Source organism: Pogona vitticeps, chromosome 6 (genome assembly GCF_051106095.1).
Source record: "Pogona vitticeps strain Pit_001003342236 chromosome 6, PviZW2.1, whole genome shotgun sequence".
Taxonomy (NCBI): Eukaryota; Metazoa; Chordata; class Lepidosauria; order Squamata; family Agamidae; genus Pogona; species Pogona vitticeps.
This window is the reverse complement of record NC_135788.1, coordinates 5,474,848-5,489,933: the sequence shown is the minus strand read 5'-3', so window position 1 is coordinate 5,489,933 and position 15,086 is coordinate 5,474,848. Positions and strand designations below refer to the sequence as shown.

General features: G+C 46.1%; 1 protein-coding gene across 1 annotated transcript; it reads right to left on the bottom strand.

The window, feature by feature from the left end:
• Positions 1-3,640: 3,640 nt before the first annotated feature.
• Positions 3,641-14,159, bottom strand: MYD88 (MYD88 innate immune signal transduction adaptor). The gene is made up of 5 exons (XM_020806335.3): positions 13,712-14,159; positions 11,152-11,286; positions 9,947-10,127; positions 8,897-8,988; positions 3,641-7,309 (listed from the first exon to the last, which is right to left on the bottom strand). The coding sequence occupies exons 1-5, from the start codon at positions 14,109-14,111 to the stop codon at positions 7,155-7,157; spliced, it is 963 nt and encodes a 320-aa protein (XP_020661994.3). The 5' UTR covers positions 14,112-14,159; the 3' UTR covers positions 3,641-7,154.
• Positions 14,160-15,086: the final 927 nt, after the last annotated feature.

Below are 15,086 nucleotides of genomic sequence, written 5' to 3'. Positions count from 1 at the left end.
CTTCTAAGTGTAATAAACGCCATGACAGCCAGCAGAGAGACTTACATGCATCATGTTATTTTTCTCTCTCACTATAAGATAATTTTTCATTCACATTACTTTCTATGATGGAGCCTAGCGGTACAGTGGTTAAACTGCAGTTCACAATCTGAATTTGATCCCAACCTCTTTCTGAGGTCAGTAAACTGAGTAATCAGATCGCGCCGGGGGGGGGGGGGGATGTGTAGCCTGTATAATTAAATTGTAAACCATCCAAGAAAGATTTAAGCTCTGTGAAGTGCTATATAAGCAGTACATTTTGCTCTAAATTTTTGCCTTTATGGTTCAGTTACAAGGAATAGATGGCAGATGATGTGAAATGGCCCAAGACATGACCAAGCCTGAAGATCCAGATTATGCCTCCCTGAGGTGGAAAAAAAATAGAAATAAGCTAAATACAGTTGTGTTCAAAATTATTCAACCCCCACTGAAATTGAATGTTTTGGCCATTTTGACATTGATTTTGATCATTCAGTCATCTTGCTTACATTTACATGAAAGAGGCACTTGTAGGTCAGAGAAATATAACCTTAAGTTTATAATGAAATAACCACAAATGTCCTTTCTGTGCTGACATCATTATTAGTTTTTATTCAACCCCCAAGTGACATTCAATCTTAGTACTTAGTACAACATCCTTTTACAGTTATAACAGCTTTTAAACGTGAAGCATAGCTTGACACAAGTGTCTTGCAGCGATCTACGGGTATCTTCGCCCATTCTTCATGGGCAAAAGCCTCCAGTTCAGTCAAATTCTTAGGCTTGCGCACTGCAGCTGCTTTCTTTAAGTCCCACCAGAGGTTCTCAATCGGATTTAAGTCTGGTGACTGCGATGGCCACTCCAAAATGTTCCAGCCTTTCATCTGCAACCATGCTCTAGTGGACTTGGAGGTATGCTTGGGATCATTGTCCTGTTGAAAGGTCCAACGTCTCCCAAGCCTCAGGTGTGTGACGGACTGCATCACATTTTCATCCAATATCTCCTGGTACTGAAGAGAATTCATGGTACCTTGTACACGCTGAAGCTTCCCTGTACCTGCAGAAGCAAAACAGCCCCAAAGCATTATTGACCCTCCGCCATGCTTCACAGTAGGCAAGGTGTTCTTTTCGTCATATGCCTTGTTCTTCCTCCTCCAAACATAGCGTTGATCCATGGGCCCAAACAGTTCTAATTTTGTTTCATCAGTCCACAGAACACTATCCCACAACTTTTGTGGTTTGCCCACATGACTTTTGGCATACTGCAGTCGACTCTTCTTATTCTTGGGAGACAGCAAGGGGGTGCGCCTCGGGGTTCTGGCATGGAGACCTTCATTACGCAGTGTGCGCCTTATTGTCTGAGCTGAAACTTCTATACCCACATCAGACAAATCTTTTTTCAGTTCCTCAGCAGTCACACGGGGACTTTTCACCACTCTACGCTTTAGGTAGCGCACAGCAGTTGAAGTCAGCATCTTCTTTCTTCCACGACCAGGTAGCATTTCAACAGTGCCCTTTGCCTTGAATTTGCGAATGATGCTTCCTATGGTGTCTCTTGGTATGTTTAACTTCTTTGCAATCTTCTTATAGCCGTTGCCCTTTCTGTGAAGACAAATCACCTCTTCTCTTGTCTTCCTGGACCATTCTCTTGACTTCACCATGTTTGTAACCACACCAGTAAATGTCTAGAAGGAGCTGAGTATCACAGTCATTTTAAAGCTGCCTAATTGGTGCTTATTATGCTTGATTGGTGCTTGGTGACATCCACAGGTGTTTTCAATACCTGATCGAAAACACCTGAATGAACCTCTCTTCTTCAGAGTGGTAGTCTTTAAGGGGTTGAATAATTGTGGCAATGAAGAAACCACAAAAGAAACATTTACTACTGTATTACATAAACAATTGATGTTATTTTAGTTGCATTTGGTTCTTTAAAACGTCCTTGTAGGATTTCATTCTGAATACAATTCCAAATGTACACTATAGTCCCTAAACCCCTTTACAGCATTGGGGGTTGAATAATTTTGAACACAACTGTAATTAACGGTTTGCTCTCCACTATTTGCCACTTCTGGCGCTTTGTTCTCCTGCCTAACAGTAGGCCCAGTCTTGGCATACAGTACAAAGTGAAAAGTAAATATGACGAGACAAGGATTTTTAAAAAAACACTGCAGTCCCCATGCTCACCTCTCGCACTTGAAATGTTCACAAGGAACAGGAAAATCAGAGGTAGCTGCCAGAGCAATAAGGAAATCATTCTGTCATCAGGTCATGGCGGACGTTTACACAATACCAACACACAGGACATGCATCACCAAAGAAGGACGATAAAAGAGGAGACTCTGGCTATCATTAAATTGCATGTGCTGATTAATAGAGACAAAGGCAAAATTAGAAATGATGTTTATGATTTAAACAGAGCAACATGTCTCATTCAAATAGGGAAAGGCAGTGAACAGGTGAGCTGTGTGGCTGTTCATAGTAGATGGGCAAATTTCACGTCCCTGATCTCCCTTCTTTCAGTCCTTTACTTTTAGTATCAAACATGAAGTAAACATGTGGAGGACAACTTCAAAGGGAGGATTGTCCCCACCAAAAAGGACAAACAGCCACTCTATATCAGGTATACAAGCTGCTTTACTGAATGTTTGAGTCTAGAATTCAGTGGCCAAAATCCTGTTGCTTAGCATAGTAAATTGCACTAGACTAGGGCTACTGAACCAATGGGAATTTGGTGCGTCAACTCATCTGTATGTTCCATTGATTCAAATGGGTCTATTCTTGCATATACTTTTATGGTGGCTGCAACACGCACAGGCCTCCGGTTGATCGCACCAAGTCTTCTGGAATTCATCCCACGAATCTTAATGGGAATGAGTCCCATGAAATTCAGTGGGTCTTACCTCTGAAGACCATGCATTGGGTTGTGATGTCAGGCTTCCAGCTTTTTCATGGGAACATGCTCCACTCTACTTGAGGATTTTTTTTCCCTGCCATGGGAACTAAATTGTATGGGAAGGCCTTGCTTTTTCAGTACCGGATGAATCCTCTAAGAGGTTAATGGACATTTCTAAGCTTACTGTAAGATGCCTTGGTCTGATCCAGAGCTCAGAAAAGTTACTTTCCAGATTCTTGCTCTAAAATTGCCAGCCAGCGTGGCTGCTGGTACTCTAGTCCTGGGAGGAAAAAAAAACAAATTCTCTAAGCTGGGGTCTGATCAAAGAATGCATTTTTCTATTAAAAAACACAAAACACCAGTGTCTAGTGCCGAGATATTTTGAATGGGGGCAAAACATGCTTTCTCCTTTAAGCTGACTTTAAAAATCTATTTCTGTCCGTTGCTTTTGCGACCGGAGCTCAGAATGCTATTGCCACCTCATCTCGTTGGTTAGACTGAAAGAAAGAGACACAACTGAGCCCAGGGCCACACCAGACCTAAATCTGAACTCACATTTCTCAGACATGGTGCTGCGGCCACTAGGTCACCCTGTCTCTGGATGATTATAAAGGCATAGTAGAAAATTAATACAAGTCCAAGGAAAGAATGCAGTGATGCACAAATTCTACAGCAATTCTAGAGGAAAACACCATAAACAATTTGCAGTCACAGAATAAGGAAAAATGGAGTGGTAAGGAAAATTTTTACTTGCTGTTATTGCTTTCTTTAAAAACATACTTCCTTGTTTTCTCCTCTCAAACTGCACTGGGACTTATGATCTTGCAACCATTTACATTAATGCCACAAACACAGGAGTAACAAAAGATGCACACCTTTAATGTGAAGGCACTACATCCAGGATCATTTTTTACAGCCGGGTTACTCAGCATGGAGAAAAGGTGCATGTTTTATTCCTGCCTGGACTTTCCTAAATTGTAGCATCTTTGGTTTAACCGAAAACAGGTGGTGGTGGGGAGCTCACAGCTGTGAACCAGCATGGAGCTTGAATCATCAGAAGTGACTTCAGGATTGCCCCCCTCCTCTTGTAGTTTGCACCTATCTATGTGAAGGTTCTACAGTAAGACCCTTCCATCCATGGGGATCTGTATTCACTGAACCACGGTCACCTGTGGTTAAGGAAACTAGATCACCCAAAACAATTTAAAAGCTAGCAGATCTAGTCCTTGAATCTTGTAAGCCAAATTTTCAGAATGCCTCGAGTAAAAGAGCACAGAAAATCCACAGAAGAATTAAAACTAGCTTGGTAAAGTGGGGGAGAATTCTGATAGGAAAAAAGTTCCTCTCACCATACAAGGAAGGAATTAATAAATTAAAATTTAAAATAGATGTTTGTTATTATCTGTGTTTTTCAGCATCCACGAGTGGGCTTGGAATTTATCCCTTGCGCATATGGTAGTCTGACTGTATTTAGTTATTAGCTATATTTATATTCTGCTTCTCCCATAAGTGTAAGTGGCATACAATACATGGCTCTCCACCTTCGCAACTCTACCGTCGTTGCAAGATTGAGGTGCATCAGGCTGATAGAACGTGACTGGATTAAGGTCACTCAGTAAGTTTAATAATTGGGTGGAAACCTGAACATGGATCTCCCCATTTCTAGTCTAGCTAACAACACCCCACAATTTCTTATCCTTGGATTTATTTTTGAAAGGGGGCCATGAACCAGATTCATTTAAACCTTCAAAAGAGAAGATGAAAAAGTCACCCTAGTAACCAAAATATCTCTCTTCTCCCCCCCCCCCCCACATTTCTAATTAATAATTTCTGGAGGTCTACTTGTGTAGATCTTTTGATTTTGGACTACAAGCTGCAGCATACCCACAGCACTTATGGGGGATAATGGGAGTTGTAGCCCAAAAGCACAGCGGCACCCTTCCTACTTAAAACACACCGCACAAAAAAACAGTCTACGTAAACAAGCAGAAAGAGACACAGAGCTCATCTAAATAATTAATGAAGGAACTTATGTCAAGTGCTATAAATTTATTTCCCTGATGTGAAGGTGTCAGAAGCAACCTTGAGATATTATCAGGTGCAAGACAACACCAATATCTTTCCTAACTTTAGCTGCTCAAAGGAAACCAGATGCGTCTCTTCAGATTTACAAATAATCCCGCCTCCTATTTCTGGTGTCTGGGAGACTCTAAATGAAGACATTTATCCAAAATGACACCACCCAAGCACAAGAGAGATATATCACAGGCAGGAGAAAACTCTGAGTTGTGCAAAAGACCAACAATTTCTTCTGAGGGGGAAAAAAAAACCTTAAAGGGGGGGGGACCACAAAACCACAACACAGTGTACAGTCAAAACTGAGAGTGTTAAACTGGCCTTGAAAATTCCTCTTTGTGGCGGGCGAAGTGTACTCATTTCTACTGCATGGCACGGAACTGTGGACTTTTAACACTGGCCACTGTGGGTAAGACAGAAGTATTTCAAACACAGCTCTGTTAAGGATTTCTTCAATCAAGACAGTGACCCACAAAGTACCCCTTTGGAGATCAGTAAACAGATTGGAAATGTGCAGTTCAGATTGTGTGTGTGTGTGTGTGTTTTTACTACAAGTCCCATCACTTTCCTTTCTGAGAGTCCCATCTGCAGGACCCAGGCCTTACAGGCACCTCGATGATGCTCCCTCGAAGAAAAGGCCCTGCTGGAAGATTTCATGCCTCTGAGAGTCCTAGCTTCCTATTTGCAAAAGAAGCCACTCTTGCAGTTACTGGGAAGCTTCCTTTTCAAACAGGAAGCTAGGCCTATACAAGTCACAAAGCCGGCCAGCTAGGCCTTTTCACCAGGCGAGCACAATTTAGGTGTCTACAAAGTCTGGGAGGTGCGAATCCCAGGAAGGCGAATTATAGTTTTAAAAAAATCCAGAACACCCATTCCTAATAAAGAACAAGGAATCTTGAAACATAAAATGTGGAATGCTAGAATACTTTGGTCATGTAACGAGGAACAAAAAATGCAGATGGTTACAGCTGTTAATTCAGGGTAGGGTAAACAGGAAGTTTAAAAAAAAAAGAGAGAGAGAAGAACATCCAGGCTGAAGAACCTGAGAGACTGATTCAGAAGCAAAACAAAATAATTGTTGAGAGCTGCCATCTCCAGAGACATGACCGCCGTGTTGGTATCCAACGTAACACATTTCATGAAGGGCCTTATGGATTATTGACACCGTGTGAACATCGGACTGCAACTGCCAGGATTTTGAGCGGTCCTTCAGAGAGTGCTAAAGAAGCTACCTTTTCTCCATGTCTTTAAAAAAGCGGGTCTTTAAAAAATGAAGGAACTTCTCAAAGGTCCGGTTTCTCTGCTCTTTATGGTAGGCGTCTTGTAAGGTAGAGGTTTTGCACCTCAAGGCCAGCTATGCCAAGAATCCTCATGACACCACGGTAGTTAAACAGACCTTGTTTGTCTTGCAGCAGTTAACCCCCCCCCCCCCTCACAAGCCAAACTCTTGAGGCAGGAAAAACAGAGATAAAACCCAAGTGGAGAGGGCACGAAATCTCAGCCTGCTTTAAAAGCCCAGCTGTTTTGGGCTGAATGCAGAAAATAGACTGCTATTTTTTACTTCTTCGTCCAAGTATCGGCCATTTGTACTCTTTTAAAGAAGCAAAGCTTACGCCTTCTTGCCTCACACCGGTTAAGAATGAGAGATGAACAAACCAGTTTTCTGGACATATCAAGGACGGTCCGGACGCTGTACCTCTGAATTGGTGGTCATAAAACACAGACCCTGCTAGACTGATGAGCCCGTGAGTTTGCTTTAAAACCGCTGGGCCTTTCCCTTCATCAGAAGCAGGGCCACTGTCTGTTTGCACCAGGAAAAAAAGAGTGGTCCCACATCCTGCAAAATTTCAACACGTATTCAAGGGTGACCCACGTTTTCACATGTCAACGCTGCTCAAACCAGTCTCCTTTCCCAACAAATAAGGGAACCGTCATGAAAACTTGCGCCTACCACTACCTTCTTGACCTTTTTTTTAAAAAAAACCTTGTCCACGATTTGAGAAGCGGAGTTTTTACCACAGGCTTTGCCACGCCGCGTTTATCACCAGCCGCTCGCCTTCCCAGCGAAGGCGAGGAGAGACTTAAGCCCTCAGCTTCTTGAAGGCAATGTCCAGTCGAGCCACGAGGGCCACCCTCCCAATCGGCAGCCGGGTTGCGCCCGGCGTCACGGGAGCAAGAGGGACTTGGCCAATCGCATCCAGAACCATTTTTTGGTGGTGGGGTTGGTGTAGTCGCAAACTGTGATGAAGCGCAAGATGCTGGGGAACTCCTTTTTCATGCTTTTGCACTTGACGGGGATGAGGCGCTTCAGGCGAGCACCTAGAAGAAAGATGAAATGCAGGCGTGAGAAAATGCGAGGCCCGCATGCGGACCCTGTGAAGAACCTCTGCCCAACCCTTTCGGTGGAGAGTCAGAAAGCCACGGCTGAACCGGACCGGTTCTGTGTTTCCCGGACCGGTTTTTAAAAATCCATTACAAATGGGTAGAAACTGGAGGCGTGCCAATTTGTGGGTTTTTTTTTCATTTGTTTTTTTTTTTACTACAGCTCCCAGAATGCTTTGGGACAACCATTCTGGGAATTGTAGTTTATGAGGTTGTGTGTGTGTTTTGTTTGTTTATCTGGACTACCATTCTGGGAACTGTCGCCCAGAAAACAACAACACAACCTCATAAATCTGCACATCTCTCTGTTATTGCAGACTTCAAACTAGAGATAATACCACCATTGGAAAAAGTCTTTGGGGTGTGTGTGTTTCCATAGCCATACTGCCTCAAAAATGCTGGATATTGTGGTTGCAAAACTTTGCCCCAAGCGCTGGTTCATCATTTTAAGATCTCGTGACAGGCCAGGAGATCAAGCAGGAATAAATTTTCTAGGCCAGGAGATAAGGCAGGAATCACTTCTCTGTACCAGTGGCCTAGTGGAAGCAAAGCTTGTAGGGGCAAAAACACTTGAATTTTGTGATTAGCAAAAAGGACCACACAGCCTCCGGTCTCAGAATGGCTAGCGGGGAGGGAGCGATTCTCCCAGCAAGACCATAATGTTGTACAGCCAAGTGTTTTGGGGTGACATGGTCTTGAACAGGCAAGTAAGATCCATTGGCTTTGCAAAACACCTACTTCTAGAGGAGAGGGTAACTCTGGCAGGACTGGTTTACTGATAGTGATCAAGAGAGTGTATAGTATTATTTATGTATTTATGTATTTATTTATTTATTTGATTTTTACCCTGCCCCTCTAGACCATGTCTACTCGGGGTGGCTTACAAAATAAAACAGAACAGTATAAAAATATATAAAATCATAAAATTACAATTACAATTTCAATTTCAAACAATTAATTTAAAGAAAGGATTACCAAGATGGAATAGCAAATAAAAGAAAAAAGGAGTATTCTTGGATTCTCCTTGAGAGCCCAGCTAGGAGGCTGGACCCAGGAATGCCTACCGTTCAAAATTTATTTATTTATATATTATTTCCGTGTGCATACTACCATAACTAATTAAACCTATTGTTACATAAACAAATTGTGGCCTTTCCTGGACGACTCTGTTGCTCCCCATCTTCTGTTCCTTTCAACCTTGACCTATCACGGCAGGATGAGTAAGGGAACAGATGACAGGAGCACTTAGGACTTTTAAAAAAGGTTTTTAGGGTTGGGGATCTTCCTCTTTTTGCTGCATTTTGCAGTTTCAAATTGGGATCAAAGTGCTGTCCAATTTGACTGGAATATGGTGTAACCTCTTTAATGATGTGACAGCACAGTGGGAAGAACTGGAACGCTGACCACCAGCCACCAACCCGAAGGGTCTCTGTTCTAAGTTGGCTTGCGGCTTCATCTCACCGATCATCTTCCCACGCTCAACTGAATAAAGCAGCTGTCTGCTACAAGGTGTGTGTGTCTTACCTGGGGAGAGGCTCAGGGCAAACTTCGTTTGGAAATCACACTCTTCGCTATTGAGGTAATCATCTGAGATGACAACCACCATCTTCCGACACCTGCCGTGAAACACAGAATAGGGGAAATGCAAGGATTACTGGCTGGCATCCCTGAATTGGGGGGGGGACCCAAGTTGGGATTGGCCTAACCACAAAAGACTTAGGGGTTGCCAAAAATGGCTATGTATTGCCGACAATGGTCCACATAGTCAAAGCGATGGTTTTTCCAGTAGCGATGTACGGAAGTAAGAGTTGGATCATAAAGAAGGCTGCCGTCTGAAGAATGGATGCTTTTGAATTGTGGTGCTGGAGGAGGCTCTTGAGAGTCCCCTGGACTGCAAGGAGAACAAACCTCTCCATTCTGAAGGAAATCAACCCTGAGTGCTCACTGGAAGGACAGATCCTGAAGCGGAGGCTCCAATTCTTTGGCCATCTCATGAGAAGAGAAGACTCCCTGGAAAAGACCCTGATGTTGGGAAAGTGTGAAGGCAAGAGGAGAAGAGGACGACAGAGGATGAGATGGTTGGACAGTGTCATCGAAGTGACCAACATGACATTTGACCCAACTCCGGGAGGCAGTGGAAGACAGGAGGGCCTGGCGTGCTCTGGTCCATGGGGTCACGAAGAGCTGGACACGACTTAACTAAACAACAATTGGGGACCAGGTGGGAAGTCAAAAAAATCCCAAAGAGAAAAGGATTTAATGGTTGTTGTGGGTTTTTCGGGCTCTTTGGCTGTTTTCTGAAGGTTGTTCTTCCTAACGTTTCGCCAGTCTCTGTGGCCGGCATCTTCAGAGGACAGCACTCTGTGAAGAGAGCACACTTTGATCTGTGTTATTTAATGCTATTTTTTAAATCTGCCCTCAAAATAATTACTGCAATTGTACTCAGTAAAGTACTCTGATTTATTAGGAGCTTTCCTTTCCTCCTCCTTTTTTAAACAAAGCACCCTGGGATGATTTTTGTTGAACGGGAAATGGATTGATTACTATCCAATGCTCTTCAAAGGTCACACTCACCTCTTCTCTATAAGTTCGCTGGTGATGGACCACACGCACGTTCCCGGCAGAACGTCCCGGTCAAACACACACAGTTTCAGTTTGTGTTCGGTTTGCTCCAGCTCCTGGATCATCTCTTGCACAAAGTGGATGTCATTCTGGCAGTAGCAGATGAAAGCATCAAACATCTCAGGGCTTTGCCCTGAAAAAAAAAAAGCATTTGAAGAAAGGATGGGTAAAACGGTATCCCTTTAAACCACACCTGCTAATAAATCCACAAAAGCTTGCCCTGTTATTACTCGTTTGCAAGACGAACAACTTTAAAGAAAATGGTTCCCTGAGGATTCTCCCCCCAAAAGATATTTAGTCACCCTAGGCGATCAGACTTGACCAACTTGAACTGAGGCATCTTCTGCACAATCAGGTCTTTGCCAACTGTGTGCAGCACAAAAGCGGTTATGCTGATTTTTGGATCACCACTACCACAGTTTCCCAGGTAGCAGGCTGCTAGGCTGTGTGGTTAAATAATGGGAGCTGTAGTCCCCAAACTATACTTCTCTGATAGTATTTCTCATTCCCAGGAAGGCCTCCATGCCTTTAAACAGAGGCACAGAAGTCCAGAATTGATTTCTAACTTGTTGACAAGTGCTAGAATATTAACAGTTAGGTTTTGGAAAGATTAAAATGATATTAAATTAGGAGATTGGCATGGTGACGTCTGGGACATTGCATTAAATGATAAATTGACTAGTGAACTCAAGATGGAAAGAGTGGAAATAAGTTCAAATATTTTTATGCTATTTGGAGTAGATTTGTATTAGTGAAAGGAAAGGGGAAAGCCTCTAAACAACAATCTTTACAACTTTGGAAAGGAAGTTTGTAATAAAAATATTGTTCAATGGGGTCCCGTGGGTATGGAGTGCACGGTAGAATTTAGTGTATAGGAAGCACTGTTATTTGTATTTTTGGGTTTGTTTTTGCTCTAAAAAAAAGAAGTTGAGTTCCACACATGCATTGCCTGGAGATACCACGTGTGATAGGCTGGAGTAGGGCTTTACCTGCTGAATTTCGGCTGGGTTTGGACCTGTTAAACAAAGATGGACGGAGAAAGAACGGATCCACTCGAGCCATGGAAGGAAGGTGGCCGAGCTCATTCTTGCTCGTGTGCAGGGGCCAAGACCCTCCCAGTGCTCTCTGTCAGCCAGACAGGCTTCCCCGCCACTTACCCAACGGATCATCCCGCGTGGTGATGCCCTGCATTTCATGACTCCTGGGAACACTGCTGTCCACGGCAGGGACCTGCAAAGGCCGATCCGCTAGCTCTTGCTGTTTCTTCTGCAGGTACTTTTTGCAATTCTCTTCTACAAAGAGAGTCACACAGGGAAAGACATCTCAGGGGTTGCTAATTCTGCAGCTTAGGCCATGTTCACAGGGCTGCCTCTTGCCGTCTTTTTCATGCGCTTTAGCGCAAAACGAAAGGTAACAGGAAATATCCCAAAGACGGTGGAGAAGCACCCACCTCTCTCTGCTCCCAACGCCTCCGTGAAGTTATCCTGAAATTAACGATGGGGCCTCATTGACTGAAACTCCTAATGCTGTGATGGCTCCCATGTTTCAGAGGCATCGAACAAACAAACCCCAGCGTGAGTTTGAGCTTCACGCAGCCCAACTACGAAGACCAAGTAGGTGCATGGGGCGCCTCCACATTCAACAGCAGTCTATCTCAATTTTGCAAGAAAAACAACTAGATGAAGGGGAAGGGGGGGGAGAATCTCTGCTTGCCACAACTGTGAGGCATGGCCGCACATGGAGACCACTGAAAAAACCTCTATACTGTATATAGTTATGCTCCACTTGAGAGACCGTAACGTTTGTAATATTCTTACCCAAAAAAGGTTTTAATCATTTGAGATGATGGTGGTGACTCACATTGGTGGCCACCAGATGTATGGACACCCCTCCTTATGACATCCACATGGTACTCATGCCATGATGAAACCATAACATTTCTCCATGTCTCAATCTCCCTCCGTCTTTGTGTGACTCAAGAGGAAAGGTGGGGTACGCACATAACTAACTTCATTTTTGCCAATCTTCACACTAAACTGTAGCATTGCGTCCAAACTTTGGCTTTTAAAAGCGGAATACTTTTTTTGCAACTATATTTTTTTAAAGCTGTTTTAAATCTGTCTCTAAATAATGGCCAAAATCCTGTTTGTTACCCCCACTCATCAGGCTAATTTTCAACAGCAAGCTGCTGCAAATGAAGAAGTCAGTGCGGGCACTTCCTGTCACGTGTTGAGTTATGTGACCGGGGTGAGGTAGGAAATGCCAGCACCAACTTCTCAACTTGCAGCAATTCATCAACGAACACTACACTGGCAGGTGTTAGCAAACAAGAGTTTCTTCTGAGGTGTTTGTTAACTTCCTTGTGCATCTGCCTTGTATAATAACAGATGAGATGTATACCAAAGTTCCCATATATCCATCTTATGAACGTATATAGGAGAGTCCTGGTGTGATGAAACACAATTAATAAATACTACCACCCTGTTTCCCAGAAAATAAGCCCTTGTGTGATTTTTCAGGATGTGTGTAATATAAGCCCTATCCCAAAAATAAGCCCATTAAGTGGAACCCTGCCCTCCACCCTTGTGCAGCAACCAGAAGAAGATGACGTGACTGTATTTGAATAAATGTACATTGTTGTACATGAAAAAAAACACCACCCCCTGAAAATAAGCCCTAATGCATTTTTTGGAGCAAAAATTAATATAAGACCCTGTCTCATTTTCAGGGAAACAGGGTAGTACAGTACATTTACTAAGTAGTAACAATCTTTGAACTCCAAAGCTGGAAGGGACCCTCTTGAGATCAGCCCTTGTTAAGGAGGTGCAGTGGGGGAATCGGAACTCCCCACTTCGGGCTCTGCAGCCAAATGCCTAAGCGACCGAGCTAGTGCGTATGTGTTAGTTACGGGGCACCAAAGCGTTTCAGATTTAGGACAAACAGGGCTTTTGAGGTATGTAAATGTATATGGAGAGGTTTACCGGTGCTACCATCACCCACCCACCCACCCCCGTCAGTTTCCAGGGCAAAGTGGGGATTTGAACCCAGGTCTCCACAGTCCTAGTCCATCACTCTATCCACTACTAGAGGGCACAAGCTATCACACAAAATATTCGATAATAGTATAGAAGGGAAGCAAAACATTGCAACCACGAATCAATGTTTAATGACCGGGAAAAGGCAGGAAAGGAGCTAGGGGGTGGCTCAGCTCCAGGATTCCTCTCCTTTCCTACCTTCCCCCCCAACCACAAGCATGGCAAGAGATTTGAACACAGACCACCCCAAATTTCGACATGCACCCCCCCCCCCAGGCCCTTTGCAAGTAGCCATAAGTCCCCGGCCGGCCGGCTCCCTGTCCCCCCCCCCCCCAGATCCAGGAGGCAAAACCAGGAGGCGGCGGGAGCCCGTCGGGTTGGGAGAGCCTGGCCAGGAGAGAAGGGAGCCCAGCCCCGAGGGAGAGGGACCCGCGAAGGGCATCCACGACGGGAGGAGGACAGGGATGCCGAGCCGCGGGGACCTCCGGCCGCCTCCCCCGCTCCCCGGGGCTCCTCGGGCGTCTCCGGCCGGAATCCAACCGGTAAAGCCCTTGGGCGATTCCCCCCCCCCCGAGAGGAGAGGAGGGATCGGGCCGGTAAAGGAGTGGGGGAGAGGGAGAGAGGGAAGGGAAGGGAGGCGCCGTCGGGCGGGCGGGCGATCGGTCGGGCAAGCGGGGCTCACCGATGCGGGGCCCGAGGTCTTGGAGGACGTCGTGGCGCTCGAGGGCGCGGAGGAGCCCGACCAGGCGGCCGACGGTGGCCCCCTCCGGGCAGCGGGCCTGCCAGTCCTCGAGGAGGCGCCCGGTGGGGTCGGCGAGGCCCTCGAAGTGCTTGATCTCCAGGTAGTCGTAGCCCAGCTCCTCGGCCAGCGACGCCCAGTCCGCCGCCACCGCCGCCCGCGGGTTCAGGAAGAGCGCCAGCCGGCGGCGCACCGCGAAGTTCAGCGCCACCAGCGGCACCCCGGACAGCAGCGCCTCGCCCTCCCCCGACGGCGGCGGCGGAGCAGCCCCGGGAGAGGAGGCGGCGGCGGCGGTGCTGCTGCTGCTGCAGCCGGGGCTGGGGCTGCGGGTCGGGCTCGCCATGGCAGCCACCCGCCGGCTTTCCTCTTTCCCGGCACGGCTGGCGCAATTTCCCCGACGGGGCGGCGCGAGAGGAGGAGCCGGCGGAGGAGGAGGAGGAGGAAGGGCGCCCGGGCGCTTTCGCTTTCGCTTTCCGCCCCTGCGGCGCCGACCGACCCCCGCCTGGGGTGGGGAGTGAGGATCGGGGGCCCCCCTCGACCTTTCCTTCGCCTTCTGGGCACCCGGTTGGAACGAGAGGCAGCCGGGGAGAAGGGGGGGATCCGTGCGAACTGCGAAGGCAGGCGTCGTCGGCACCGGCTACAGGGGGCTGGGGGGAAAATCATCCTACTATGACCCACGCTTTCGTGGGTCCAGAATGTACGGACTTTACCTCTTCCCAGTCACTTTTCCGGGCAAAACCCCCTCTGGCCACCAGCTTTTGGAGTTGGCCTCCAAGAGTCACTTTTCCGGGGGAAAAATCCATTTTTCTATGAACTGTTGGGACTTGCAAAGTTCTTCACGCGGGTAACCAGCCTGACGAAGTGGTTTCGGTCCACGAAAGCTCGCCTGCGGGATGATGCTTTTTTTGGTCGGTCAAGGCGTCGCTGATTCTCGTCTTGGGAGATTTGTGCCTTTTTAGGAAGGAGGCGTGGTGGGAATCCAGCTTTTGAGGACCCTCAGTCATTTTCTCCTACTCTGGAGAAGGGATCAGGGAAGCCTCCTCTGTTTCATTTTTTTTTCTTGTCCTGCATTTTCATTGTCAGGATACCCGCTGTCTAGAATTCTTATGTAGAGGAAGGCTGTGGTGGGCACATTGGAAAAGGCACTCTGTACACGTGCAAGGATACTCTCTCTGTGTTAAAGACCCTCCCTGACTCCCAAGATTGAGCATTGGCATGCAGAGGTCAGATCCAGCCGGTGCCCAGTTCCTCCACATTGTGTAAGGCATCTCAGAAAGGGACAATCCATTTATTTATTTATTGGTTTGGTCTGTTTCTT

Bases quoted from the DNA above. Each gene is read 5' to 3' on its own strand.
- MYD88 (XM_020806335.3), bottom strand. From the start codon at position 14,111: ATGGCGAGCCCGACCCGCAGCCCCAGCCCCGGCTGCAGCAGCAGCAGC. The intron at 10,128-11,151 runs GTAAGTGGCGGG...TTTTTTTTTCAG, and splicing joins CACGCGGGATGATCCGTTGG to GGCAAAGCCCTGAGATGTTT. The intron at 8,989-9,946 runs GTGAGTGTGACC...GTTTCACGGCAG, and splicing joins AGCGAACTTATAGAGAAGAG to GTGTCGGAAGATGGTGGTTG.